Here is a 27850-nt window from a genome sequence, read left to right on the forward strand (position 1 = left end):
AGATAAGGACAAGCGATACAATGCCTTTAAGGAGCGCGACTCTATATATCGAATTATAATCGGTACTCTAGCAACCGTAATCGGTACTAATGTCCTAGACATTGCTATATTAATCCTATAGGGATTTCCGATTACTAAGGATGTCGATAATATAGTATAGAAGATCGGCCGCGCTAGGCGCTCGTTATTTTTTAGCGCGCGTACGAAGGCTATTATCTTCTTGCTATACTAGGTCGATAATATAAAGAAGAGCGTGCCTCTTAACTCGAATTATAGGTCGATAGTGCCTATAAAGGCGAGTAATAGCGATTCTACTACCCCTAGGACTAGTATAGATATCTATAAGAACGCCTTACTATATACGCCTATACGCTATAGCGGACTTAGTTAAAGCTAGGTGCCCGGAGAGATTGTGCCTAGAGAGGTCTACGGCGTTAACGAGTTTCCTAATAATATCGATCTCGATACTAATAAGGAGTAAAGAGAGGAAACCGATAAAGAGGGCCTATCCGATAATATAGATGTCTGCCTATATATAGCTACTAGATCTAAAGCTACTAGATCTAGCACTAAGAAGGCTAAGAAAAGCAAGGACGGCATTTAGACGAAGGAAGAAATAACTAAGCGCGACAAACTTAGCGATAACTAGCGACTCCTTTAGAATTAGCGGTACTATAAGACTAATCCTCGATGCTTCCGCTAGGTCCTATTATATATCTATAGCGACGAGGAGAACGACTATCTAGTGCCCTATAAAGAGCAAGTCCTTCGTACCGAGAATTGCTATAGTTACTACAATCCTACTTTACTCGAGTTCTTAGATCCGAAGCGCGATTGTCTAGCCGTCCCGAAGCTACTAAAGGCACCTACTCGTAATACCCGCCTAGGTATTACAGTGCTATATATTAAGGAGTAGTTTACGGTCTAAGCTACCGCTTTGTTCCCGGATCTAGATAGCAATCTCCTCGGTCGCATTCTATATAGCGTCCTCGTCTACGATTAGATAGTATAGGTACTAAGCTAAGTATTTAAGGACCTAAAGACCTTAGACGACTTTAAGAACATCGCTATTAGCGATATACCTTAGCAATTTAAAGACTAGTATAGAGCAGGTAGTAAGTAGCGGAGCTAGGAGATTAACTTCTCGAAGATATAGAAGGAGATCTCGAAGAACATCGCCCCGAAAGTATATAAGGAATACTAGGAGAAACACTCTACGAAGAAGAATAAAAAGACCGGAGAGGACGTCGCGCTATAGCTAGATCTAGGCGCATTAATATAGCCTACGATAGCGAACAAGCGTCGCGCCGCAAAGAAAGCGTAGCGTAAGACTAATACGCGTGCTACTATATTATTACGTATATAAGCGACTTATCGAGTATAGTCGTAGTCGTATGCTTAAGGTGCTAGTGCTAGTACTAGTGCTAGTACTAGTACTAGTGCTAGTACTAGTACTAGTGCTAGTGCTAGTGCTAGTACTAGTGTTAGTACTAGCACTAGCACTAGCACTAGCTCTAGTACTAAGGGCGGAGCTAGTTTTTCTAGTAGCAGTAGTCGTAAAGACCGTAGTAATAACGGAGATATTACGATAACTAATATAAACCTAAATAAGCGTAGTACGAGTTAGCTATTAGATACTCTACGTACCCCTCGTACTGCTACTCGTATTAGTGCTATCCGCCGCACTAGACTATCCGACAATATACTAACGCCGTAGCTACGTCGCTAGCTAGTCTAGGATATAGAAGAGGATAACTAGGAGGAGGTCGATACTATTATAACTGCTATAGAGGCTGAGACTGCTCTGCTCTAGGCTAGTAGGAAAACTATATCTAGCCGTAGCCGTGTCCGAACACTAAGCTAGCGTATAGAAGAGGGTGCCTTCTTATTTAGCACTCGCTCGCATAATAGTAGTCTAGTACGTATACCGACGCGGAGGGTTAAAGGTAAAGGCAAGGGTAGAGCTAAAGACTAATAGTATATTAAGTGGCGAGAGTTAATACGTAGATAGACAGATCTAGTATTACTTTTCTAGTATCGTATAAGCTCGCTATACTAGCTCTTTACTACTCTTCTACTATATCTTTAAAAGTACGCGTATATATATTCTAACTTCCTCGTATAGATAACTAATATACGAGCTAGGTTTGCCTTCGTAGTCGAGTATATTGCCTTAGCTGTTAACGCGCCTACGGAGCCTATCTAGTATCTGTCTTATCTTATATAGCCGATAGTCGTAGGTATCGATAATCAAATCGTATATTATTACTATTACTATAAGAGGAAGCGTGAATTCGAGGAAGCGATAAGGATACCGAGTCCCGCTAAGACCCCGGATTTAGTATAGTAGAGCGCTTAATTAGTAGGATTAAACGTTATAGCTGCTTCCTTCCTCGCGTTAATAATACCTTTATAACTTTTATAATACTAATATAGCGAGATACGTCGATTGCGCGCATTTCTAGCAAATAGCGCTAACAAAGGTGTCTAATACGATAACGACGGCCGCCTTAGGCACCTATAGCGTACCGAAGTCGAATCGAGAAGCTAATAATACTAACACTAACACTAACACTAATACTATACTTATTGCACCGCGTACTCTTATAGGTACTATAATATATATAGTAAGGATAGATACGCGAGGCGATAATATATATCGAGCGTAAGCACTCTTCGAGAAGCTACGATAGCCCTCTTACGTTAACGCCCTCCTTTGCTTAAATCCTATAGTTACGATCTATTAGAAGGACTAGCTACTATATAAGATAGTACAGATAAGTATAGTTGCGTCTAGGGATCTATTTAACTAGCGGCACTAAGCGGCTATAGAAGCATACGCCCCGAAGCATACTAGAATTATATATTGCCTATATACTACGGGTACGCATAACGAGTACGCGTATGCGTAGCAATTAGCGTATTCTATTACTAACTATAGTATGTATAACCGAAGGACAAGGTATATAGGGAGGGACTTATTAAGCGAAACGACGATAGCTTATTCGCTAAAGCGACACTTATTAGTACCTAGACAATAATAGAGTGTAACCGCGCCCTTAGTATTAGAGACACTTAGTATTAGAGACACTGCGGAAAAGGTTGTCGAGCGCGTTATAGTCGTATAGCAATGTTAATACGCTTTCGGTTCGGTACGTACTATAGTCGGATAATAGTCTTAATACGCTTTCGGTTCGGTACGCACTATAGTCGGATAATAGTCTTAATACGCTAAGCGGCGTACTTAAAGGGCTGTAGTTGTATAGCAGTAAAGATTAAGACTAAGCGCCTTCGGGCTTAAGTATATAGTATACTAGAGGCCCTTACGTAACGACTAAGGTTATTATATCTAACAGTCCTAACGAAGGCGTTACGCCGACTCGACTAGATATATGCTCTAAGCGAGCTATTATCCTATAAAGAATCCGAACGTAGGAAGCCTATAGCAATACTACGAACCTATCTACTTAGTAGGAGAGTGCTCTATTAGGTCGCTACTTTGTCGGTATACCTCGCTAAAGAGTTTCTACTTTCTAAAGTTAAACCCTTAGCTACTTTATAGGTATACCTTACTAAAGAGTTTTTACCTCCGCTAATCTACCCGAGACCCGCAGTTTGTTATACTAAGACAAGACTGCGATAATCTAACAATAACAATAACTATACTCTTTCGGTTAAATGCGTAGTCGACGCCCGCTAGAGCTATAGTATACCTACTCGCTAGGAGAGTCGCCTTCGTAACGTCTTACGTCGGCAAAGCCTATCGGAGACCTCGAAAGAAGGACTAAATAAACCACCTACCGAGGAACCTTAACTATTAGACAAGCGGCTCTATCGGTAGCAAGCCGCAGAACTAGCAAGGAATAGTGTTAATCGCTATAGAGCTACCTATATACGATAAAGAGGTATCGATACTATTATATACGCCGATAGCTAGTATATTGCTAGGGGTGTTAGTGTATTAGTATATATATGTATAGAAGAAGAAGAAGAATAAGAAGAAGTTAAGGTTAGAAAGCGGATGTCTATATAGGCGGTATAGGTAAGGTTTGCCTCTACTAATAGTATTGCGCTATTTATCGCGACAATAGTAGGCAATAATAACGGCTATACATTACCGCGCTTACTTTTAAGGTAATAGCCGCCGCCGACTGCTAGTTGAATGCCTAAGGCTATATACTAGTTAGCAGCAGCTATACTAGCACTAGAAGCTAGTACGATAGAGTCTATATATATAAGCCTAGAATCTAATAAGCCTTCGACCTCTTAAGCCTAGCTTTTAATCTCACTATAGAAGAGCGCCGCTTATAAGAGCCTCGCTATCCCTATCGACATCGGCTCCTCTAGTTATATCTAGCATATTAACGATATTAGCTAGCTCTTTAATATACATCCCGTAGATATCTTTATCTCCCTCTATATTAATCGTAGTAGTACTAGTAGCACCTCTACGATCCCCGCTAGACTCGATACGCTTAGTAGTATTAGTAGCATTAATCTTATTAATGCCCTCGATCGTAGTATTATTAGCTATACGTGTTAACTTCTTCGATCGCCGCTAGTTAGTAGTGTTCTCTCTCTCGATAGTATTAGGTATTATCTCTAAACCCTTCTCCTAGATATTATTAGAGAGAGTAGCAGCCTTTGCGAGCTTTCTACGCTCCGAGCGCGCTCCTAGCGCTCCTAGCGCTCCTAGCGCTACCTAATTCTGCTTAATTATAAGACCTTTAGCAACTATCTTATCTATATATATACGGACCTTAACTATAGTATTCTTCGTAGTATAGTAATTAGTTCCTTAGACACCGATAGACTAGAAGGCCTTACGTATCTAGAATGCCGCTTCGCGATTAAGGGATACCTTCTCGATAGTCTTCTCGATATCGTAAGTTAAGTTGCTAAAGTGCTTAATATCTAGAGACAAGTCTATATTAAACAACTCGACCTACTCGTTAGATACTACACCTTTACCGGGCTTGCTAGATATATTAATAACACCGGTACTTAGTAGTGCCTACTAGAGAACCTCGTCGCAACTAGGGCTAAGCAACTAACGTAGATAAACTATTTCCTCGCTATAGTTACGCTATCTAGCGCTAAAGAATAGGGCGATAAGCTACTAGTAGTTAACTATTCGGCGTATCTAACTAAGGTCTATCTTACGGATAGCTATTTATATAGTTATTATATTCTCGATCTCCTTTAGTATCCGATATATAGTAGTAAATCTAGGATCTTCGACAATGCTATCTGCGTTCTTGCCCTACTAGGCCTCCTTCGTAAACGCCTTCTAATAGATCTTATCGACGATCTCGAGGTACTATAATAGACGGAGTCTCTTTACTATATCCTATAGGAGTTAATCGCGAGTTTTACTACTATCGGAAGCGATAGCGATAGCGCTAGAATAATCGAGTAGCTTCCGGTCTAACATTTCCTATATAAATAGGCCGACTATACGCGACCGATAGCTCCGCTATATTAAGCTCTTCATTTAGTAGAACTTCGGCTTACTTAGGTTTAAATTAGCTATATTAAAGTACGTAGCATCCTCTTCTAGCGTGTAGGCTAGCTATTCGCTATCTTTGTTAGTATTCTAGTAAGTTCTCGTTAAGGTATAGCAATAGTTTATTAGGATATAGAACTACGCCGGGGATGCTAGAATCTAATCGCGCTTGTCGAATAGCTAGGAGGCTTTAACGCTCTCGCTCTAGGTACTTAGGATACGCTTAATTGTAAGCTAATCGCTAACTACGATCTATAAGCGCTTTGCGAAGTCTCGTATCTCGTTAAGCTTAAGGAAGTCTAGAAAGATATCCTTCGTAACTTAGTATATATCTGCAATAGACACTTCGTTATAGAATAAGACTAGCAATAAACGAATACTAGCCTCCTTACTAAGCATCTTACTCGCGATTCGAATGCTAGACTATAGTATACGAGCTTTGTTCGTACCGCCTCGAGGATAGGTAGTAAGTACCTTATCCGCTCTAGCCGACTAATAGAGACTAGTCTTATAATTATTAAAGTTAAACTCTACGAATATAGTCTCTAATTCGCTCTTAAAGGCTAGTCCGAGGGTTTAGTCGATATAGTATATCGACGTCTACTTCCGGTATAGATCTTCTTATATTAAGTTAATTATATCTCGCGTATCTAGTAGTCGATCGAGATATAGCATATCCTAGGTTAGACCGGTCTCTAGAATAAGCGGATTCTCGGCAATGTATAAAGTAGTTATATTAATCTGCTTTATAGCGTTACCGGTTATCTATTCGTTCTTCTTCTACTAGCGATTGAAGTTATTATAGTATATATAGGTGCGGAGATTCCTCGCTATCTTTCTAGAGTCCTTAATCTAAACCTACGTAGTCTTACGTATTAGAATCTGCAAAGTACGACCGGAAGGATAGAGGCCTATATTGTTTAGTACACTTAGTACCCGATGCTTAATACTACTAGTTACTAAGAAGATACTAAAGGACTTAGAGAAGGCAGAAGCCTTATATAATGCTATCGAGCGTACTACTATCTATATAATTAAATTAATACGCTTTTGTATACGACTAGATTTGTCTTTAACAACCTAACCTTTCTCTAGCTTAATACGCTAGTTTAGCAACAGCTCGCGTAGTATACGGTCCTAACTTAGACAGTTGTTCTTAATAATAGCCGACATTTTATCTAAGTCGATAGGCTAAAGGCTCTTCTCGGGTTTATATTCCTTAAAGAACTTAACCTACTTAGTAACTAGCCGCTTTAACTCGGACCGCAACCGGCGAGCACTATAGAAGCGCTCCTTAGCTAAAGGACTATCTAGCATCTTGTCTATTCGCCGACGATACGTACGAGTACTAGTCTTGCCGAGCTAGTACGCGATAAATGCGGAAGGAGGTATACGGGCGTTCTTATAGGCGTTTATAATATTAGTATACTTCTATTCTAGTGTGCGGCGTTAAGCGCGACTAGTAGGCTAATTATTATTACTATCGAGCTATTATTGTCTACGTCTAGTACTATATCTAATACTAGTCTAACGCCTAGTACGACTACCTCTACGACCGCCGCCTCTACTACCTCGAGTACTACTAGAACTACGAGTAGCCGCGCTACGAGTTCGATGCTCGAAGTCTCTAGTAAGTGTATCTTCGACGCTACTATCGAATTCGTTAGATAGATCGTAGTCGCTAGTATCGTCGGCATTTATCTCTTCCTCGATTTTATTATTACTAAGTTCCTATAGATAGTCGTCGATGTCTTCTTCTGCCTCGTCTTCTGTATATAAGTCGAGTCCTTCCTCTTCCTCTTCCTCTTCCCCTTCCTCTTCTTTATCTTCTTCCTCGAATTGCTTCTCCTTATTATCGTCTTCCTCGGTATCTATATATAGCGCGTTTCTAGCCTATAAAGCAGCTACCTCGATATCGAGCTTACTAGTTAAAGGCGCCTAACTAATATCGCTACTAGAATAAGCTATATATATAGCGTAGTTAGCCTATAGTATACTATTAATCTCGGTAAAGACATTAAGGTATACGCGGTTGCGGGTAGAGTTAACTAGCAATATTAGATTATTAAAGCTAAGCTTAGATAGCACCGCTATTTTAAATAGTTTTACTATCGAAGGTGTTTAGCGCTATCGAGGGCGTTTAGCGATCTAGTATCGGAAGTATTTAAGAGTTAGAGATATTAAGAAGTAGGAGCTTTCTTCTACCTTCTACTATATTAAATGTAACGTATACTAGTCGCGTTACGTCGTATATAATTCACGCACGGACCGGCAATACGTAGAAGTGCCTAACCGCTTCTTATATATATCGTTTATTCGAGAACTTTAACCTTAACTTTAAATTTAACCTTAACCTTAACCTTAACCCTAACCGTAACCTCGACCTTAGTCTTATCTAAACGTCGACTGCTTAAGCCGCTCGTATATTAATCTAATAAGTATAGCCCGTAAGGAACTCGACCTTACGGCAATATAAGACCGTATCTTGTATATTAACCTATTCGATAAGAAGTGCGACTTTATCGTATATAACTTATTCGAACGTATATCGGATAAGCGGAAAGAGCTAGTTAAGACACCTCTTACGTACGCAGAGCTATATAAGCTAGTCGTCGATGCTAAAGTATATTCGAATAATATTAAGTATACTATCGCTAGCGAGGGCCTTTAGCGTATATTAAAGGATACTATAGGCTATAACGTACTTCTATATATCGGACAGGTCGATATCCTCTACGAGCTAGTATTTAAGAATGCCGCTATTCTAACTAACGTTACTAAATCTAAGAAGTCTATTCTTATATTAGTATATACGATAATAACTAGTATAAGTGCCGCTTTATATAGATCTTATATAAATGCTAACCGATTAGGCCTGCTAGCTATCGAAGTTATCGCCCTTAATCGAACCGAAGGAGCTAGTAGAAATAAGGATAAGAAGAAGGACGAGAATAAGGACGAGAATAAGAGTAAGAATAAGGGCGAGAACGAGTATATTATCGACTATAATTAAGCATAGCAAGTTTAATATCTTCTATATAGAGGCCGACCTCTAGAAGATTAGTTACAATGTAGTGCGATATAGTATAGTTAGCGCTAGTAAAGGCTTAGCGCGGATTTTAGCCTAAGGCGGCTACTAGGATAGGTACTTTCTCTAACTACTTATTTCTTAATAACCCTACGTCGCTAGAAGGTTAGATAGTCGACAAATAAAGCAAATACATTGTCTCTATAAGCTCGATGTATTTAATTAATATATTAGCAAAATAGTTTTTACGCTTAGTAAGCGGGCGGCTAGCTACATACCTAGCTATAGCTAAACTATCTAACCTAGCTTGCGGTATCGCTAGTTTCTGAATATCTATACGTCGTATAGATAAGATTTTTAGACATTTAAATTCGTAATTACTTGCTTTATAACCTCCTATTTTAATATTTGTATATTTCGTACTATATACTAACCTAGTATTTCTATAGTGTAGAAATAGCCGCTTTTATACCACTTATCCTCAGACCCTTGCTTCGCAAGGGGTTTATAAATAAACCACAACGTCATTCCGCTAGCTGCAAGGGTCTGAATGGAGATAGACCAGGTCAAGTGTATATGTTGACGTGACGAAAGAAACGGAGCCGACTCCGCGATCTTGGCAAAACTTCGTTCACTCACGCACGTTACGTCTCCGGAGTACTTAAGTCCATCGACATCGCCCGTCAAGACAAACGAGTCCATCAAAGGGCGGGACAACACAACGAGACATCGCTCTCTGGCTTACATGTATCATCATGGCGACAAATCCCTAGACTGACACGCTACCGCGACTTGCCGGAGTTCGTGTCGATTTCCCCTCTCTGGCTGGCTCCCAATGCTACATCATATGCCGCATCTTGCGTTGGTAGGCTCTCCGCGCCAGAATGTAACATACTTGTTACTTCCATTCGCGAGCTTAGGGAGAACAAGCTTCGCCTTACTCCGATGCAGGATGAGTCTGCCGTGCAGCCCAAAATCCATCAGCCGTGTCGTGCACTGGCCAGCCTCCTCAACGCTTGTTCGCCGGGCAAGGCTGCCGCAAAAGAGCCTACAAGACGCCGTTTGAACAGATTTATCTTTCGTCTCACACATGCGAGCGGTCTTCAGATGCTGTTCGGACCTTGGTGATGCTGCTCTCAGCACGAGGCACCAATGAGCAGGTAGTATGGCAGACAATTGACAACTTTCTTTGCAAGAACCATATCCCGAGGTTCCCAGCCTTGTATAACTTTTATGAAAAAGATCTGGCGTGGAGCCTGCTATCCACAAGCCAACACTTCTCGCCGCATGGCACTGCAGATCGCTATGCCTCGGATAGACTTCTGCGGAGCCATCATGCTCAGATATGAGAATACATCTCTATATAAATTGAGTGGTACTCACACTGAGGGTTTCAATCTTATAGCAGGTATTATTTGCTCCACTGTCCAATCTGGACCTCCCGCGAAAAAAAAAATTGAAACATCCATCGTCTTCTTCGGAGACATTTCAACCGACCCAGATGCCCGGCGGAGAATTGTTCCCACGACATAGCCATATAGAGCACGGCTAAAGGCTTCATAAAGCGTCTTAGGACGTAGACAAGGTTTCCCCACTTCTTTCTCTACCTGGACTTGCTAGTGCGGAGCTATCCGCTCCCTTCCCAAACAGGCAGGACGCCTATATACTCTGGCGCAGCTTGGCTTCCATTGAACGTCGACTTTCTTGTCCGGTCTACATTCGACAAAACATTGGACAGCATGCTGCTCAAGACGTCGTTGAGTCTGCTTTGGCTACCTCTGCTTGCTTCAGCAACAATCTGGCAGAATGGTCAGATCAGGCCAAATGACTATCCCGATACCACCATTTCGCTAGACTCATATGGCAATGAGATTGAGTGGCATCGATATGGCCCGGACTCACCAGAGCTCTCCTACAAAGGGCGCTGGGACGACCGGTACATCTCCTGGTGGTCGGCTCCCGGCCTAAAATTCGGCTTCAAAGCAGACAACGTAGCCATCACCTTCGGCAATTACACTTCCCACGGAGTCCTCATCGCATATCGACTTGACGGTCAAGACTGGATGCTGACGAACGTCACCGCAAACTCCACACATCTCCTCATAACCCCTTCCACCACCGGCTGGAATCTCACAACATCGAAAGAAGGTCTCCGAACATTCGAGCTGCGCGTCACAAATTGGGCATACGGCGTTCAAATTGATTGCATCCACCTATCCGGCCCGCAAAACACTCTAGTCAAACTCCCCGACTACACCCGTCGCATCGAAGTGATCGGCGACTCCCTCTCCGCAGGCTCCGGCACCACACTCGAAGGAATCAGCAGCTGGTCCTGGGGCGTAGCCTACGGCCTCGGCGACACAGAATTCAGCCTGACCGCCTACCCAGGGATCTGCGTCACCGACACCAACTGCTGGGGAAACCCACGCGGCCAAGTGCATCAGTGGAGAAAAACCTGCGACACCAGTGGCCGGGCGGTAGAAATGTATGGACCGAACCTCACCCACGCTCCGGATTGGGATTTCTCCAAACACCCCCACCCGGATCTCACGATCATAAATATCGGGACGAATGATAATAACACGCATAATAATGTCACGAGCGAACAGTACACATCGTCGTATATAAAACTACTCACCGACATCCACGCCACTTACCCCCATACAAAAATCATCATCTTGTCCCTCTGGTCCGGATGGGGACCGGTTGGCAGCACATGGATTCAGGGATCCGGGTTCTACAACGAAATCCAAGAGGTTGTCAAACACTTCAATAATGGGAGTCTCAATAAGATGGGAGAGGTTGAGGGGGCTTTTCTGTTTTATTATAATACTACGGGTATTATGCAGCATAATGATAACTCGCCGATTTATCATCCGACTGATGTGGGAGCGATCAAGGTGGCGAGTCATTTGATGGAGTATATTAGACTTGTGTTTGGGTGGGAGTTCAGGGCGACGGGGCCGGAGGTGCAGAGTGGAACTTTGTATTGGTGAGTATTTGATTTGATTTGATGTTGTTCGGTGCGGTTGCTGACGTGCGCGATAGGAATGATATGACTCAGTACTGAAAATGCATTCGCTGTAGCTGTGGTGGTTTCTTCCGCCTCGGCTCTTGCATGTTAAGTCTGGCCTGGCGAGCATGTCTGTGCCAGTCCAACGCGGCCCTTGATTTGACTGTCTCGTCGACGCAATCCACTTCGTGATTGCTTACTCCTCACTCTCGCTGCGCTTCCGCTTCTTACTTCCGCACTGCTGACCATCTTCGAGCTGATGGTAGTCACAGCAAGTCGCAGTATCAGCGCCCTTCAGATGACTCTCGCCTCTTCTCCACCTCTCGAAAGCCGTCCTCATGACCTCATTTGCAAGCTCCTGAGGCAGATCCAGATCCTGAGCCTGCGGATCTGCGCACCACACGCATAGATCGACCATCATTCTGCACAATGGTGAATCCGTGTCGGTGGCGTCGTGAGCAAGCTGTAGCGGCAAGTTTTCGGGCCAAGCGTCCGACGATCCAGTGGCCCGACGAACTTTGAAGACTCTGAGAAGTGCTCGCATTGCAGCGTGCATGGCAACCCCATCGCCAAGCTTCTCCGCTAGTACATAGAAGTCGACAAGTGCTTCATTTTGCTCCTCCCACCCATAGACACCGGCCTCTTTGCACTGGATCTCGCCGGTGTAGAGATAGTGCACGTATACCTCAAATACTTCGGATTGGTCGACAAGGGTCAGATCGTAGGTTAGGGACTTTTTTCTGAAATAGTTCTTGATCTTGGGTGCACGTCGCTCTAGCAGCGATTTGTGCACAAAACACGTTCCTCCGGTGGCAACGTGGACAGCGACAGTGGCACCATCTATGCTTCGAGATGTCAGCGAACAGTACTCTGATAGCTTGGCAGAGAAAGCTGTCTCACAAGTTTCCGCTTCTGATGACAAGTGGATCCTGCTGTTCAGGCATTGTGTTGTTCTCTGTGGTGGAATTGGAGGCGATGCAGTGTGGGTGGTGGAATGTGGTATGGATTGAAAAGGCCAAGACTGTCATCCGTCCTTCCCGACGCTCCGTGTGAGCCTTCCTCACTGTTGACACCAGCCAGGCTCCAGCGCTGTCTCCTTCCCGACGCTTCGTGTGTGCCTTCCTTGCGGAGGCAGCTGCCAAGCCAGCCCTTCCTGCCTTCCGCAGATAAGCATGTGACAAAATTTACTGTGTGGAAACGTGAGGCACAAGCTGCGTAAGTGAAGTGAAGTCCAGTTCTGACAGTAAGCGACAAGCAATGTGATCTGACGATCTCTCAAATGTCCCCTATCTCCCGCCTTTTGTCGAACCATTGAAGCGGCAGCCTGATCCGCCATACGGCAATGTTGAGTCGTGGATCTGGGTAGTGCCAAAGCGTTCAAGAATGACGGGAACTTGTACTGGGGATGTATCCCAACGCTTTCGTAGCGCCATTGTCAACCATAGGAGATTCATAGCCTTGTTGCAATTGCTGCTGAGCCGAAAGACGGTTGTTCCTCTTCGCAGACTTCACATCGCTCTGACGCAAACCTACTCTTCGGCCTCGCTTCGCTTGCGCTTCTTGCTGCCGCACTGCTGGTTATCCTTCAGCGCACGATAGTCGCAGCAGGTCTTGTCGATGACGCTCTTGGTGTCGCCTTTCTGCAGCTTCTCGCAAGCCCTCTTCAACACCTCAATGGTGAACTCTGCCGGTATGCCCTCGTATAAGCCCGCGTCGAATTCCTTCTCCCACACACACAGGTCGATGAGCAAGTGGCATAACGGCTCATCGAAGCTAAGTGAGCGATTGACCTTATTCAAAGTAGATTGGCTTGGTGCGATATCCCTGCCCAGACTGCGCGACCTCTTCGCCTCTTCGAGGAAGGCCTTCAGCACAGCGTGCTTGGTAATGTCATCTCCAAGATCATGCGCCAAATTGTACAAGTCCACGAGGATTTCTTCTTGTATCTCGGTGTCCCAGTTCTTAGACGGAATTCTACATTGGATCTCGCCAGTGTAGAGATGATGTACGTATAGCTCGAATGTAGGGACTCCGGTGCGCGGATAGAGATACTCGCCGAAAGCTGGGGTCTTGAACTTATTGAGGTTCAGAGCGCGACGCTGTATGAGCCGCTTGTGTACGAAACACCGCTCTTTCTCGTCGCCGACTAGCACGGCGACAAAAGTGCCTCTGATGCTGCAACGTGTCAGATGCGCCATTTGAAGATACCAAGCGAAACCTCTTAGCTTACAAGTCCTTGTTCTTGGCCACCAGTATATTATCCATTCCCGCCATGTCGTTCTGGATGCTTCTTGTTTTTGTGTCTATTGTCGATGATGGTTGATTGAAAGTCGAGCTAGGATCGAGAAGAGCATGGAAGAGATAGAGGGCCTGCGACGCGATGGCATGTGACGTCAACCTTGAAGTTTCTTCAGAAAGTGAAAGTGAGGTTGGTGCCACTGGAGTGAAGCAAACTCAAACTTCGCAGTCGTGTCAAATCCCTATGCTCTACCCTTTCAGCTGGTAGTCTGCGTCGACGAGCCAGTCAGTCGCCGCTGCGGTGGGTCCCTTCTTCGTATGGTTGAAATCCCTATGTGCGCAGCAAGTGACACCCCCTGGCGCCAGCAATAGTACTTCCGCTCGAATTACTTGCTCTGAATCGCCATGATCAGGGGAGTCCGTCATCATCATCGTCATGACAATCGGTCTAGCGTGCGTTTCAATTCTGCTTGAAAAGGCCGCACAAAGGTCGAAACCAAGGATCTTGATCTCGGGACTCTCGCAATACACCGCCTCCACGCATCCGATGCGAAAGCGTTTGATCAGAATCGAATTCGTTGTGTTTGCTCGGGGTTCCAGAGAGGACGATCTGGATATTTTGTACACCCATCGTTCTTGCATCCTGATGATCTTACACGTAAAGCAACCTGATGATTTCCAGCTGATATTATGCTCTTTTTACATGCTTGGACCTCGGACCGACAGTGCTTGATATCCTTGGATCCTCGTTCCAGCTCGTGTTTAGCGCGTACGACCCTATGTCGCTAGGACGCCGGCCTTGATAACTGCCGGTAGGCAGGGTAGCTTTTCACGGTGTAGACGACATGTCAGTCGATGTCGGAGAGCTGAGAAGCCGATAAAACAGAACCTCGTCGTGGCTTCGTGAGCAGCTGTTCGAAGCGCTCTGCCCACTGTCGTCTCAGCAATAATTTGTCTTTCGAGATCGGCTTGATGCCTCCATCACCAACAATGACTTGGACATTTTCAAATTCGCCAATCCAAGTTTCGAGTTCCGCCGGCTCACGGAATTCTTCTGATTCCAGGTTGAAATCAATGATGCGAATGTAGCAATCGAGATGTTGAAGACCAGAAGGTATCCTGCCAGGAAGCGTCGGTTTCGACATGGCCCCGAAGAACGCTTGAATGTGCTGGATGGCATTTCGCTGATAAGATTGCAGAACCTCTTCAAGGAAAACATTAAGATCAAGCGGAACCATGAATGCGAACGTGTTACCACTGTAAGGCAGGAGTGCCGCCTCTTTGTAGAACTGCCGACAGACGAAGAGAAGACTAAGATGTAGTTTGGTGTCGGCATGCATCCTGTGCACACCTTCAGGCGGCTCTCCATATTGCTCGATCAAAGACCTTCTATGAGCGAAGAAGTGGAAGCATGGCCGGAGAGCACATTCGCAGTTGAAGACCGGTCGGCCCATATAGTTTTGCCATCTCAAGTCGTTCATGATACTGTGACATGCCAGATGTTCGGCTGTATAGCTGTGGTCCAGGACGGCCGGTGGAGAGCAACTCTCAGCATACGCATGATCCCAGTGAACACCCACCGACTTGCAGACTGCGTACATGGGCTTGTATCGATCAACGAAGTCATATGCAATCGATGAGTAGGTGATGCCTCCATCTTCATTCGGCTGGCAAGGACGGAGGCCACCATGGATCACCTTGTTGGCCAGTACATGTTCGAATATTTGGATCCTGAGTTCGGGAGGTAGCCTCAGTAAAGGCGAGAATGAGGCGTTGCCCTCGGTCACACTGCTGTAGACTCTTGGCTTGGAATCATTCGCGCCCTCCATGTTGTCCTTTTCGCGCAGCAAATTGCATCGTACAAGAATTCAGGTACAAGACGGTCGATGACGATGGAGGCAGTTTGGTGATTCGGCAGGGATCGCACAGAGAGTTCGCGGCTGGCATTAGCGCCCGTGCCAAGATTTCTGGAGAACCTTGCTAGCGCGATATCAGGGACAACTTTGGAAGTCCGAGATCTGGTTCCGGAGACAGTGACATGAGATTGGCCGACAGTTGCTTGACAACACTCAAGAGGGGGACTCGCGCGATGGGAGGATTGAGATAGAACTTCGTCTCGACGCGGTTCGGCTAATCCGGATACCGACCCAACACTTGGAACAATGTCGTCGGCAACGCCCTCCTCAGTCACCACCGATGCTCCTCCGCCGAAGCTGCTGAAGAAGGGCGACGCCAAACCCACGTCGGCTACGCAAACCACATTTGGCTGCCAGCATATCAAGAACCTGCTGGCGAGTGCGCGGCAACAGGCGACAGATGGCTACAAGAGACTCATTGGTATGCTCCAGAAGGAGGACAATATTAGCTATAGGATATACAAGGGCAACGGCGGGCCAGGAGTCACTACTCAACCGACATATCTGTGCATGCAGTGTCCGAATGTGAGTATATCAAGAGAGAGACATCACACAAAGCATGGATTCTGTGAGTACATCAGTTGCCGAAGCACGTGATGGAGTATGCTGAGTAGTTATTTAGCCGTCGAATCCGAGAATGGCTTCCTATACTGCCATGAATGCCGAGATTTCGTCTACGATCCGACTTTCGAGGAGATCCGAACAGCTCCGACGAGCAAGAAGCGGAAGGCCACGACGGACTCATCGATACCTGACAGCGATAAGAAGGTTGTAGCGGCAAATACCGTGGCCACACCATGCGCTGCGACAGGCCTTCGAGGTCTCTACAATATGGGCCAGACGTGCTTCATGTCGGTCATCCTGCAGTCGCTGATCCACAACCCACTCATCCGCACCTTCTATCTGGCAGAAGGTCATCGATCATCCGAATGCGAACGAGAAGCATGCACGTCATGCGCATTGGACGACATTTTCACCGACTTCTACGCCACCGAGAAGCATGAAGGATATGGTGCTGTACACATGCTTCAGGCATGCTGGAAGAGTGGTGGTGCTCTGGCAGGGTACAGTCAGCAAGACGCGCACGAGTTCTTAGGGTTCATACTGAACAGTTTACACGAGGCGAATACAGAAGATGAAGAGAAGAAAGAAACACGAGACTGCGAATGCGTAATACATCAGACATTTGCCGGCATGTACAGGAGTACAGTAAAATGCACAACATGTCAGAACACGACCAACACGTCAGAAGCTTTCATGGACCTGAGTTTGGACGTGAAGAGCGCTGGGTTCAGCATTAAGAAGAAGAAGCTGGCGATGATCAATGGCACACAAACAGTGAAAGAGGCTTTGCCAGTAGATCTTGTCGAATGTCTCGTCAAGTTCACGACCGAGGAGACCCTGTCAAGCGAGAGCTACCACTGCCCGAAGTGCGATGCTGCACGAGAAGCAAAGAAGAAGCTCATCCTGACGCGACTACCGCCGGTGGTCCCAATTCACCTCAAGCGCTTCTCGCATTCGAAGACAAATGGTCAAAGCACGAAGGTCGACACCAGAGTCCGCTTTCCCTTCAGCATAGATCTCGGGCCATACACAGATTCCAACACTGCAGACGTGGCCGATGGTCACGACGCAGATGACGACGAAGATAACATCAACGTCAAAATGCCTTCCAAGAAAGGCGATCCCGAGACAGCTGGTGAAGCACAGCAGCCAGTCTACGAGCTCTCGTCAGTCATTGTGCACAAGGGCAAGATCGACAATGGCCATTACATTTCGTATTCAAAACAGGGGACTGAGTGGTTTCGATTTGATGACAGCATGGTGGTGCAAGTGGACGAGAAGGAAGTGCTTGGGGCGGAGGCGTACATGCTATTCTATGTGGTTTCGGATCTGTGGTAGACTCGGGCATTACTTGTGGGCATGGCGTTTCTGGATATTATGGTGTGGCATACAGACCAAGCGGGCACGGGATTGTGGAAACTCGACCTGCGGGTCTGAGCATGCATGATATTGGCGTTGAATGTACTCACATAGGCTTGTTTGTACAAGGATTCTTGATACGCGGACTCCGCCCTATCCACCTTGACTCGCCTTCGCCTTCGCACTCACGAGATCCTTACTCAAGGCAATGGCGCCAAGATGGCCAATGTGGTCTGAGATGGGACTGTAGCGCAAGGAATAAAGATGCTCCGAATCCCGCTAGATCCTTGCCGATCACGTGATGTCATTTCGCTCCCTAGTTACGTTCAACTTCCGTCTTTGGCATCCGTCCAAGGACGTCGCAAGCAGGGACAAGCCGATTGCAGTCTTCCATGCCATACAGAGCGTCTGTCTGACTTCAAGGGCAGTTCCAAGGAGCCGGAAGCGCCACCAACACTCCCTCCAAGAGCCTCCCTGCTCGGCCTGCCACCAGAAATCCGCAACCGCATTTACGAATACATATGGCCTGGAGACCTCATACATGTGGTGTATTGAGATCATTTCCAGATCAGATATACTTTTGAGATGAACGTGTAAACATACCAGGTCACGCACCAGGTCTGCTGCGACTTCAATCCATGGTGTGTTCTTTGAAGCGCTTCGAGGGCCTGTTCGAAATGCGATCTATCCACATCCTACCAGTGATGAATCTGCAATGGCGGTTCGATTATGACTCGAGATCTATTGCTCAGCCACTTCCGCAAGAAGCAATTGGGACAAGAGATTGACAGGATGCTGCCATAGCCACTGCGGCGTGCATGCAAGGCTTCCCACCAGTCTAGAGAGTGGCAGTGTTGCAGTGGCTAGTGAGGATGAACTTGTCGTGTTGTAGTAGTGAGGGCTCGCTATGGCACCAACCTCTTTTCTCATGCTAGTGAAGGATCCTGCATGATCTCGTGGTTCAAGTTGGTGCCACGACACTGGAAGCATCGACTAAATTTTAGCTCGGATGCTCCGATTTCCTTGCTCTGTGTTTCGCTAGAAACGTGGCACAGATCCGGTACAAGACTCGCTTCATTGCGTATGCATGAGCCGCGAGATAGATTGAATGCCGGACTCCTGATCATCGGTCATGTCGGCGGAAGCATCGACTAGTTGCTGCTCTCAGATAGCGCTCCCGGGCGGTGAAGCTGTCACGGCCCGAAAGAGGCCGCCACGGCCCACGACTCATTCACAGTGCTCACAGCATCAGTTGCATATGGCACGTTGTTGTCCAAGCAGGGACAGTAGTCCCCGCGAGTTCCCTCACTCAGTTGGACTTCCTTTGAGCGGGCGCCAGCTTCCGGTCCGAGCGCTGCCAAGCTCCGCCCAGCCAAGCTTTCTCCTTTTCCTCTCTCCTTCTTGGAGACATGATCATCGCCCTCCATCGAGCAACACCCGAAACTCCCTCTCTCCCCATAACGTTACCTGTACAAGATCATGCGAAGATTTGTGGCGCATGTCATATCCAGAGCTTATTGTTTGTGCTTTTCACCATCATGTGACCGACTGAGTAAGCGCTCTGAACCTGCCTCTCCGCCAGGGCCCTCAGCCGCACTTGGTTCACCCGCAGCAATGGCTGTACTGTAATGACTGCACTTAGGGCTTCCGTGGTCCGGAAATAACAATGGCCAGATCATGCTCATGACGAGGCGCTATGCAAGCCACATGCGTGCTACAGAAGAAAATTGTTCAGCTTCCCGAAAAGAATGGCTGCAAATGGTCCATGCAACAGCACAGCACAGCACAGCGGCCATCCGATCAGCAATCAATGCTTTGGCGTCATCTGAGCCAACGCACAGAGCTCGGCTTCGGTATGCTGGCTAGGGGATAGCACGCTGTGGACCGCTTCCCGTGCTACAGACCTGTCTCCGGGCCGCCGTATGATCGCTAACTGCTTGGAGTAATACGTGCTTGCTCATCAGCACCGATCTTCGTTGGTGCTATTTCAGAAGAGCAGCATATTCTTGACTATTGCCCTCGGGATCCCTTCACAGTCTCTATAACTACTTACAACCTCAACAGGTTATAACCACGGGAGGCGTGCATACGTTTGAGATGAGTCGACTTTAATGATCCTGATTACTCTCCACCGTCCAGAGGCCCGCTTCGCTGCACCACATTCGCAACACTAAAATCCACAGACGGAACCCTTCATTCGCACCTGCGCCTGACCGGACCTTAGGGCCCCTAACCGATTCGTGAGCTCACGGAGCACCAATCACGCAGAAGTCTCGGTAAAGAGCCAACAACTATTCGAGCATTTCTTTTCCGGCCTCGCTGAAAGCACACAACAAGAATGACCGCAGCACAAGTCATCAACCCCATAATGCTCCATCACTGGCAATGCGATCCTTTTGAATCACTGGTATGTTGTGCTCACTTCTCCTGCATTCTCATTGAATGGTCAAGAGGACTTTTGCTCCTGTGTTGATCTCTCTCCCGCACCCCACGATCCAGAATCTCTCCCTGCTCCTCCAATTCCCAACTTCGGCCCTATAACATTGCACTACTACACGTCAAATCCATTGTGGCCATTGCAGCGTCCTTTGATACCTGAAGAGGAAGTCGTTCCGAGTTCTGTACTAACGACTCGAAAGCATACGCCGCCACGTGCTCGACGCTGTCAAAAGAGAAAGCGAACAGATAGCACAAGTTCCAGTTCTCCCAATATGTCCGGATATTACTATCCACCTTCAACTACATCTGAAGAGCAAAATTTTGACTTCAACACGCTCATGCCGATGCCTCTGACAACGCAATCTCAACATCCATTCCCAGCTTTTGCGCCACAGCAGTTCAGTCCACCTCTGGAACAGCAGGAATTCTACCACGACCCAGCGCAATACTACCAGCATTCGTCGCAGTACCAGCAATACCAGTTCCAAGTGCCGCTACAGCAACAGCAACAGCAACAGCCATGGACTCCTCCACCAGTACCTTCGAGCTTCCAATATGCGCATTCGAGCGCGGCGCCTTTCCCGCAGTACTCAGATTCTGTAGACTACTCGCAAGAATTCATCCATACTGGACCGTCTAGGAGATCAACAGGCTACCTCTCTCCAGATGAAGCTGGTAAAGCTAGCTCTAGGATGTCGCGTTCGACCTCCGTCGCAGAGTCCAACGCGAGTTCGCTGCACAGCGTGTCGGACGTCTCTCGGAGTGTGTCGCCGAATGCCAGCGAAATGGCCAAGTACGGACGCAAGAACGATGACAACACCTGGTCATGCATTTTTCCAGGGTGCTCTTCCAAATCAACGTTCAACCGTGGTTGCGATCTTAGAAAGCATTACAAGCGGCACACGAAAAGCCTCTGGTGCCGACACGAAGGATGTCCGCAAGCAACAGAGGGTGGTTTCTCGAGCAAGAAAGACCGCGCACGACATGAAGCCAAGCACAACCCTAGCATTGTTTGCGAGTGGGAAGGATGTGAACGACTGTTCAGTCGTCAAGACAACATGGTAAGTGAGAATGACTTGCATGGCGGCGACGCGTTCACTGACGTCCGCACAGAAAGATCATGTCAGACGGGTTCACAAACGCAAGGTCCTCTAATCTGACTTGGGAAAACAGGATTGGCATCACTCCACCTGTTGTACAACCGAAGCTAGTCGAGCGAGCTGGAAAGCTCAGCTGATGTGAGCATCGTGTTCGCACGCCAACTCGAAAATGATCGATGAAACACCAATTCTCGCGACGCGTGCACTCTCAGCATCGAATGCAACCGAGGATAGAACGAACTTCTACGCGGCCCCAATCACCGTTGAGAGAGAGAGAAATTGCTCAAGGCGTCGGCCGCCGGCGAGCAGGATTCGCATTTAGTGGAGTTGCCGAGAAGGATGAATGTTTGCTGTTCCGATGCCGGCTAACATGGACCAACGGACGGATTCGAAAACTCGTCTCTCGACAGTCTGCAAAAGTGTGGTCACAAAGACCATTGAGAGCTTGGTGTTTGACCATTCCAGACCAGTGACGTTCTGGCCCCGAAGTCTCGGATTGCCTAATTGGAACAATCGCTTGTCTTTCAGCTCTCGAATCACAGAACAACAGGGATGTTGGTCACGTCGCAGAAAAATAAGCTGGAGAGCGTAATGGCAAAAGAACAATATGAATGACCCGAGAGCGAGAATGTGGAACCACAGCCCAAGACATTCCGACCCATTTGCAGCTCGAGACAACACCGCTTCTGCCTGCGGCCCACGCCAAATGCAGCATGAGATGCACACTCGATCTCGAAGAGCTTGCTGAAACGATCGAGCACAAGATCGCAGAGGTGCAACCAGTAGTCCTCGTAACAGATTTTAGACCGGTGAACAGCTGAGCCAATCGCCGTCCTGTTTGCGCAAGCCACTCTATGATCCCACTTCAGCTGCGACGCCACGCCGAGAATTGAGCATACAGGTCCTGTCAGATCGAAGCATGACGTCTAGAACGCGATCATACTATCAATGGCCGCCGGCAGCTGTCCGCCAGGCCGCCAACATGAAACGCAGACACAGCTTTGAACGAGTCGATGTACAACACTACGGCGCGAAAAGAGCACTTTGCCTACCTTGTCGGCAGGTGGCTTGAGCAATAGCAATACAAGTGATGGACCAAATCAATGCATGTGGCAACAGGGTCTACTTAGGGCTGTCGCACGAGCAGCTCCAGCCTTGGCCAATATCGAGCTTTATTCCCGACTATTCGTCAATGCATCACTCAATACACAACTGAAAACAGTTGCAGACTCACGCAAAATCGTCAAAAATTCGGAATCCTCTCCAACGAGCAGCAACAAGCTGCTTGAAAACGAGCACGTAAATGCTCTTCAACCAAATTATTCGTCGACAGTGAGAACTCATTGGTATCATCAACCTGGTGCTCACTACTTCACGACTCAAGCTTTTTGCCTCTTCCTTCGTCCCTCAAATTGATGCAGCGTCCACATGTCTTTGCAGATAAGTATATCCTTCCTCTGCCGTGGAATGCAGCTCATACTTTCTCCGCGAGGAACATCGTCCCGGGACACATTTTTCGTCCTAAATGCGCAGCCTCCTCAGCTTGCACGACCATGTGAGGCCTCAGGCCTGGTGATTGCTGGATATGGCAAGTCGGCTGCACAGAGACGATCATTTCCTCCCATCCGGGCTCTGAAGGTCTTTGGATATGTTCACTTTCATCCTTCGTTGCAATGGTAGCGAGATCGTCAAGACGGATGCCCTACTTCGCCTATACTATTGATCCGAAGCTGCAGTCTCGAAAGCGGCCAGAGGTGATGTGCTGGCTTGCCCGCGATCTTTAGGGCTGCGCGGAATGTGGGGCGCGACGGATGAGAGAGGAGAGAGGCTATGGCGTTGTGGCAGCGCCGGTTGAAGTCTATGCCATTGCTTCGACTCGGTGGCCGGACTGTCGGGCCAGCAATTCATTCTCTCATTCTCTAAGATCATCGATGTCGTCGACGGCCGTTTAGTAATTATTAACATCACTAACAATACATGCAAGCTGATCACATTGCCCGCCACTGTCTGTGACTAAGACTGCTCCTATGAAAGATTTCTCTTCCCCCAAACTCCAGCATAGTTCTACACCTCTCTTGATTCTTATAGTCCGCGGGACTGGAAAACAAGATTTCCTCGTTGCATCTAGGCGCACCATCTCAACATCTCAAAGAGTCCGAAGAGATGATATGTTTGATCAGAGCATCGGCATTCGTGCAATCCAGCGAAAGGGTCGTGTCCAAGAACGCGAGTGGAAAAGTGCTAGTGGAGAAGCACAGAAAGGAGCCATGTCTGCATCTCAACCTACAAGCAATATTCTTCTCGATCACCCTGCGGCCGACTCGTGAAGCCAGAGAAAATCGAGACTTTTGGAAAGGCCAAATCCTCCTTGCAAGCTGTTTGCCTCCTGCGTCTTGGCCGCTGGTGCCAGACTGTGTTCCTGAGCTCACCCAAGGCACTGGGGTGTTCGGCAGCTTGTACCCAACGAACGAGATGTTTGAAGTGAGTGCTAAGAGGAGAAAGAGCGGGTCTGAATTGAAGTTACAACAGACTTCATTTGACTCACCAATCGCTGTTTCTGGGCAAAATCGTTGTTGCCTCGCCAATCGTCAAACTATTTCATCTTCGCGGACATCAGCGAATTGAACACAGCCGTGTGTATCCGGCCAAGAGAGATTCATCCATCAGCGGCATCACCAGGTGGGGATGAGATGCGGAGTTGCAGCAAGTCACAAGACTGCGTATTGGCTGCCCACTAACATTCCTTCGCAACGTCATGCGATATAATCAGAACTTTCATCCTATCCAACTCCCACCAGGCCTCAAGTTGGATTCTTTTCTCCTCCATCCTTCCCTCAAGAGCTCAAAAATGGGTTGCATATCTTCACGAGAGGCGCGTGAGCAAGGCATAGAGACTGGGCCCGGTCACGGACCTGTTGTTGCAGGACGACACATGTTCACGCCGCCGTCTCGAAGGGGACCTAGAGGCGTGGCAGGGTGAGATACTTGCCTTACTGAGCGGCTCATGAACCATCGCTTAAACTTGGTAGAGGTCAACCTGGTGGCATGAGCATTGGTGCACAATCCGGAGCTGGAATTGGACCGGGGGCTGGGATAGGAGGCGGTGGTGCGGGTCCTCCATAAGTATAAACGGAGTTCAAGGCCTGCAACGTATGGATCTGACAAGATGGGCACGAGGCATGAGTCTGCAAACTTGCTGCGAGGGACTGCGCTACCTGGCAACAGCCTTTTCTTAAGGTTGAACTTACTACACCGAACTCATGCTTGCTGACATTGGCAATTTTTGCGTAGTAGCTTGACTTTCCATCTTCGCCTCAATCCTTACATGTGAAAGCCCCAACGCCCGCAATAGATCGACCCAATTAGCAACCATCAAATACCCCTCCACACCTTCCTCACTCTGTCATTCATAAACCGGCTCTATGGTGCAGCGGCTAGCACATCTGACACTTACACGCTGGGCGGAGTTTATTCGTCAGAATATCAGCTTTGGCTTGGTTTGGTCACGTGTGTCACAGGCCACGTCCTTGACAGTTCTTCGGAGCTGTCGAGCATCTTAACCATTACGCTCGTGAGTTCAGAAGATGTATGTTCGATTCATACTGGGGCCATGCATGGTATCAGAAGATTTTGCTTCTTCGCGGAAAGAGCTTTTTGGGAAGCATGGAGCGAGTGTCTTTGAATTTAACGTCTGATCTATGAGTCTATCAGTCTGTGACAGCTTGACCCCAGTGAAAGTCGTAGTAAAATCTTCAGATCTTAGCTTTAAAACCTCGTTAACAAGAAATATCTACGATCTTATGCTCCGAATATGAGCAATCCATCCAGCCACAACCTCTTTTCGCCACACAAAGTCGAATCCACTCACTCATCATCTTGGAACAGTTCTGCATCCTTGCCGTCATTCGGCAAGAAAGTGCCATCGCAGACCTTGAAACGATCTGGGATGGCGTCAATCGCCTTGGTCTCCTCCGCCGTCAAATCCCATCCGTCAAGTTCAAAGTTAGCTTGAATACGCTTGGGCGTCACGGATTTTGGAATGACGGAGTAGCCTCTATTCAAACCCCATCTCAGCAAGACCTGCTGCACCGTCTTCCCCTTAGCCTCGGCAATCTTGATCAGAGCCTCGTTCTTGTACAGCGGGGAGTCAGTGGATCCGAGACACGAGTAAGCCGTGGTGTGGATGTTCTTCGAGGTATTGTAGGCAAGAAGTTTCCCAGAAGGATAGCAAGGATGAATCTCGACCTGGTTGACAGCCGGGACAATGGAAAAGTCCGGGGCATTGAAGAGCTGCTCGAGATGATTCTTGCCGAAATTCGAGACACCGATGCTTCGGACTTTGCCCGTAGCCGGGAGTTTCTGCATCTCAGTCCACGTCCTCAAAATATCCCAATCGGAGTGAAGTTTCTTTGGATCGTTCTCGCTGACGGGGCAAGGCCAGTGGACGAGGTACAGGTCGACATAGTCCGTGCCGAGCTTCTCGAGCGAGTCATCGAGAGCTGCTGCCGCGCGGTGGAGATGGCTCTCCTTCAGCTTCGTGGTCAAGAAGATCTCGTTTCGAGGAACGCCTGATGCCTTGATGCCAGCGCCGACCTCAGCTTCATTGCCGTAGGCGGCGGCAGTGTCGATGTGACGATAGCCCAGCCTCAACGCCGCCTCCACTGCGGCTGCGACCTCGTTGGGCCCCGACTGCCATGTGCCCAGGCCGATGGCAGGAATCTCGTGGCCGCTGTTGAGCTGATACTTCTTCCTGCGAAGGTTTGTTAGACGAAACTCTGCTGCCAGAAACGGCTCGGCGCCGACACTGACTCGGTGATCTTTGCTGCAGCCATTTTGTGCTTCAGACGTTCCTGGCGCTTTTGGCTCGTTGTTTCGTGCTTTGAGTCGCCCGCTGATGAGTGACAAAAGAAGAAGTGATGTTGTTGTAGGCTCTGATAAGAATGACACTTGGCCGGGATGTGGGGGTCGATATGAGAAAATGCCGGAATCGGAGAAAGGTGTATTAATAACTTCGGATCGAATTCGCCTGAAAGGGAAGGTCGCCTCGCGGATTTAGCCGACTACGATTACTACATAATGCTCGTCGTCTATACCGGACCTCTACCAGGCGTTTGCCAGGCCGGATGTAGCGTTCTATTGCGCTCTTCGTGGGCGACGCCATGGAAAGGCATCACGCATATGCCATGCCATGATAGACACCGGAAATCTCATACTGCTATAGCCATCGGGCGGCCTAGCTCTTCTCCTCTCTCTCTCGCCAAGCTGCCAAGTGCTTGTCTGTATTCGCCCACTCGTCGTGAACATAGCAGAAATCAAGCACCCCGAAGAGCTCATCCGCTGGGCTCCGTCAGCATGTGATATGATACGCAGAGAACTCCACAAGCGGACTTACGCGTCAATCGACCTTTACCCTCATCCCGACCGTTCATACGGGTCTTCTCCTGTATATAATGGACTCGTTCCCTCCTAATCTGGTCATACAGCTGTACAAGGGGCAAGATTTCGGCAGACTTGGTGCCTTGCTGGAGGAGCACAGCGATGGAAACGCCGTCTTCCATAGCTTGCGCCGCGCCTTGCCCAAGAACTGGATCCAATCGAGTCAACGAGATTCTGGTATGCCTCCAGATGCGGTTTACTTACATGGCAAGAATGGATGAGCTGCATCACCAATCAAAGCCAGTCGTCCACGGACAAAACTCTCGAGAGGCTCCGCATCCATCATTTGCCAGACCTTCAGATCATCGCCGGCATAACTCAACGCCTTCCGAGCGGGTGGCCAGAAACTCTCGAAAGACTTTTCCAGCTTTGCCTTCGAGCCCATCTGATCCCAATCTGATCACCTAAATATCAGCAGCTGCTCTCAAGGATGATTCAACACTCACCATTCCCAGTCCCTTCAATGTCATCCGGACAAAAGCAAGCGAAGTTGACGAACTGATTCTCACGGCAAGGATAGATAACGAACTTGCGATCCGGCGCCGTCACGTCTGCGAAGTACCCATTCTTTTCCACCAACATCCTAGTCTCCGGATCATCAAGGAGTTTCCGACGTTCGACAAGAAACCGATAACAACTCCTGTTACAAGACTTCAACCTCGCACCTGGATCGACAAATCCCCGACTACTCGACGCATTCCCATCGGCACCAATCACAACATCACTGCAAAACCTCCTCCCATCTCCCAACTCCACCATCCCACTCTCAACATCCACCCCCTTCACAAAAACCCCACAACACAAAACCGCCGCATTCCCCGGCACCTCCCCCGTATCATCAGTAACCAACCTCCTCAACTCCCGATGCAAATCAACCCTATGACTCAAAACCCAAGGCCTCACCCTCCCATCATCCCTTCCCCTCCACTTCTCATCCGCAAACCCAAGATCCATCTCCTTCAGCACATCCCCAGTCATCCCGTCGACGGAAAGAAAACCTTCGCATTGATTCGACCCCGAAGTTCGAGGGTGCCACCCTAAACGAAGTAAATGGTCGGAACAGTTGGGTGCGAGGTAGAGGGCTGCGCCCGTCTCTTTGTGCTTTTCGAAAGCGGATTTTTCGAGGAGGAGGATTTTGGCCGAGGGGTTGGTGTGGCGGAGGGCGAGGGCACAGGTTAGGCCGGCGATGCCGGCGCCGAGGATTGTGATTTGGAGGGTGGGATTCTTAGCGGTTTCTGTTGTGAGAGGCAT

The 27850-nt window shown here is 47.8% G+C and overlaps 9 protein-coding genes and 1 non-coding gene across 10 annotated transcripts; 7 read left to right on the forward strand and 3 right to left on the reverse strand.

Annotated features, from left to right (window-relative positions):
- Positions 1–10273: 10273 nt before the first annotated feature.
- Positions 10274–11604, forward strand: MYCFIDRAFT_191153 (uncharacterized protein; the record flags this gene model as incomplete). Its single annotated transcript, XM_007933345.1, has 2 exons — positions 10274–11526; positions 11583–11604. The coding sequence occupies 2 exons, from the start codon at positions 10274–10276 to the stop codon at positions 11602–11604; spliced, it is 1275 nt and encodes a 424-aa protein (XP_007931536.1).
- A 51-nt stretch (positions 11605–11655) lies between these two features.
- Positions 11656–15614, reverse strand: MYCFIDRAFT_179253 (uncharacterized protein; the record flags this gene model as incomplete). The annotated part of the gene is made up of 12 exons (XM_007933346.1): positions 11656–11714; positions 11755–12442; positions 12468–12580; positions 12612–12821; positions 12857–13053; positions 13081–13722; positions 13778–13955; positions 13987–14006; positions 14039–14420; positions 14444–14562; positions 14619–14684; positions 14719–15614. The coding sequence occupies 12 exons, from the start codon at positions 15612–15614 to the stop codon at positions 11656–11658; spliced, it is 3570 nt and encodes a 1189-aa protein (XP_007931537.1).
- A 255-nt stretch (positions 15615–15869) lies between these two features.
- Positions 15870–17768, forward strand: MYCFIDRAFT_216867 (uncharacterized protein). The gene is made up of 2 exons (XM_007933347.1): positions 15870–16269; positions 16324–17768. The coding sequence occupies exons 1-2, from the start codon at positions 15948–15950 to the stop codon at positions 17601–17603; spliced, it is 1602 nt and encodes a 533-aa protein (XP_007931538.1). The 5' UTR covers positions 15870–15947; the 3' UTR covers positions 17604–17768.
- Positions 17769–19251: 1483 nt separating this feature from the next.
- On the forward strand, positions 19252–20031 carry MYCFIDRAFT_205283 (uncharacterized protein). Its single transcript, XM_007933348.1, has one exon. It carries the CDS (start codon positions 19302–19304, stop codon positions 19488–19490), a length of 189 nt encoding a protein of 62 aa, XP_007931539.1. The 5' UTR covers positions 19252–19301; the 3' UTR covers positions 19491–20031.
- A 646-nt stretch (positions 20032–20677) lies between these two features.
- Positions 20678–21209, forward strand: MYCFIDRAFT_17459 (uncharacterized protein; the record flags this gene model as incomplete). The annotated part of the gene is made up of 2 exons (XM_007933009.1): positions 20678–21124; positions 21177–21209. Coding segments are annotated over 2 exons (480 nt in total), but the record flags the coding sequence as incomplete, so codon positions are not given.
- Positions 21210–21294: 85 nt separating this feature from the next.
- On the forward strand, positions 21295–22378 carry MYCFIDRAFT_184060 (uncharacterized protein). Its single transcript, XM_007933349.1, has one exon. The coding sequence runs from the start codon at positions 21775–21777 to the stop codon at positions 21982–21984; it is 210 nt and encodes a 69-aa protein (XP_007931540.1). The 5' UTR covers positions 21295–21774; the 3' UTR covers positions 21985–22378.
- Positions 21295–22385, forward strand: MYCFIDRAFT_212549 (uncharacterized protein). Its single transcript, XM_007933350.1, has one exon. It carries the CDS (start codon positions 21340–21342, stop codon positions 21634–21636), a length of 297 nt encoding a protein of 98 aa, XP_007931541.1. The 5' UTR covers positions 21295–21339; the 3' UTR covers positions 21637–22385.
- A 2194-nt stretch (positions 22386–24579) lies between these two features.
- Positions 24580–24774, forward strand: MYCFIDRAFT_t73. Its single transcript has one exon. It is a non-coding gene; the product is annotated as a tRNA-Lys (tRNA).
- A 51-nt stretch (positions 24775–24825) lies between these two features.
- Positions 24826–26041, reverse strand: MYCFIDRAFT_50510 (uncharacterized protein). Its single transcript, XM_007933108.1, has 2 exons — positions 25973–26041; positions 24826–25913 (listed from the first exon to the last, which is right to left on the reverse strand). Exons 1-2 carry the CDS (start codon positions 25993–25995, stop codon positions 25028–25030), a joined length of 909 nt encoding a protein of 302 aa, XP_007931299.1. The 5' UTR covers positions 25996–26041; the 3' UTR covers positions 24826–25027.
- A 355-nt stretch (positions 26042–26396) lies between these two features.
- MYCFIDRAFT_79031 (uncharacterized protein) lies at positions 26397–27850 on the reverse strand (the record flags this gene model as incomplete). Its single annotated transcript, XM_007933351.1, has 4 exons — positions 26397–26500; positions 26556–26747; positions 26804–26995; positions 27046–27850. 4 exons carry the CDS (start codon positions 27848–27850, stop codon positions 26397–26399), a joined length of 1293 nt encoding a protein of 430 aa, XP_007931542.1.

This window comes from Pseudocercospora fijiensis, assembly GCF_000340215.1.
Source record: "Pseudocercospora fijiensis CIRAD86 unplaced genomic scaffold MYCFIscaffold_10, whole genome shotgun sequence".
Classification (NCBI taxonomy): domain Eukaryota; kingdom Fungi; phylum Ascomycota; class Dothideomycetes; order Mycosphaerellales; family Mycosphaerellaceae; genus Pseudocercospora; species Pseudocercospora fijiensis.

Bases quoted from the DNA above. Each gene is read 5' to 3' on its own strand.
- MYCFIDRAFT_216867 (XM_007933347.1), top strand. From the start codon at position 15,948: ATGTCGTCGGCAACGCCCTCCTCAGTCACCACCGATGCTCCTCCGCCG. The intron at 16,270-16,323 runs GTGAGTACATCA...GTAGTTATTTAG, and splicing joins TCACACAAAGCATGGATTCT to CCGTCGAATCCGAGAATGGC.
- MYCFIDRAFT_205283 (XM_007933348.1), top strand. From the start codon at position 19,302: ATGCTCATGACGAGGCGCTATGCAAGCCACATGCGTGCTACAGAAGAA.
- MYCFIDRAFT_212549 (XM_007933350.1), top strand. From the start codon at position 21,340: ATGAAACACCAATTCTCGCGACGCGTGCACTCTCAGCATCGAATGCAA.
- MYCFIDRAFT_184060 (XM_007933349.1), top strand. From the start codon at position 21,775: ATGACCCGAGAGCGAGAATGTGGAACCACAGCCCAAGACATTCCGACC.
- MYCFIDRAFT_50510 (XM_007933108.1), bottom strand. From the start codon at position 25,995: ATGGCTGCAGCAAAGATCACCGA. The intron at 25,914-25,972 runs GTCAGTGTCGGC...AAACCTTCGCAG, and splicing joins GCTGCAGCAAAGATCACCGA to GAAGAAGTATCAGCTCAACA.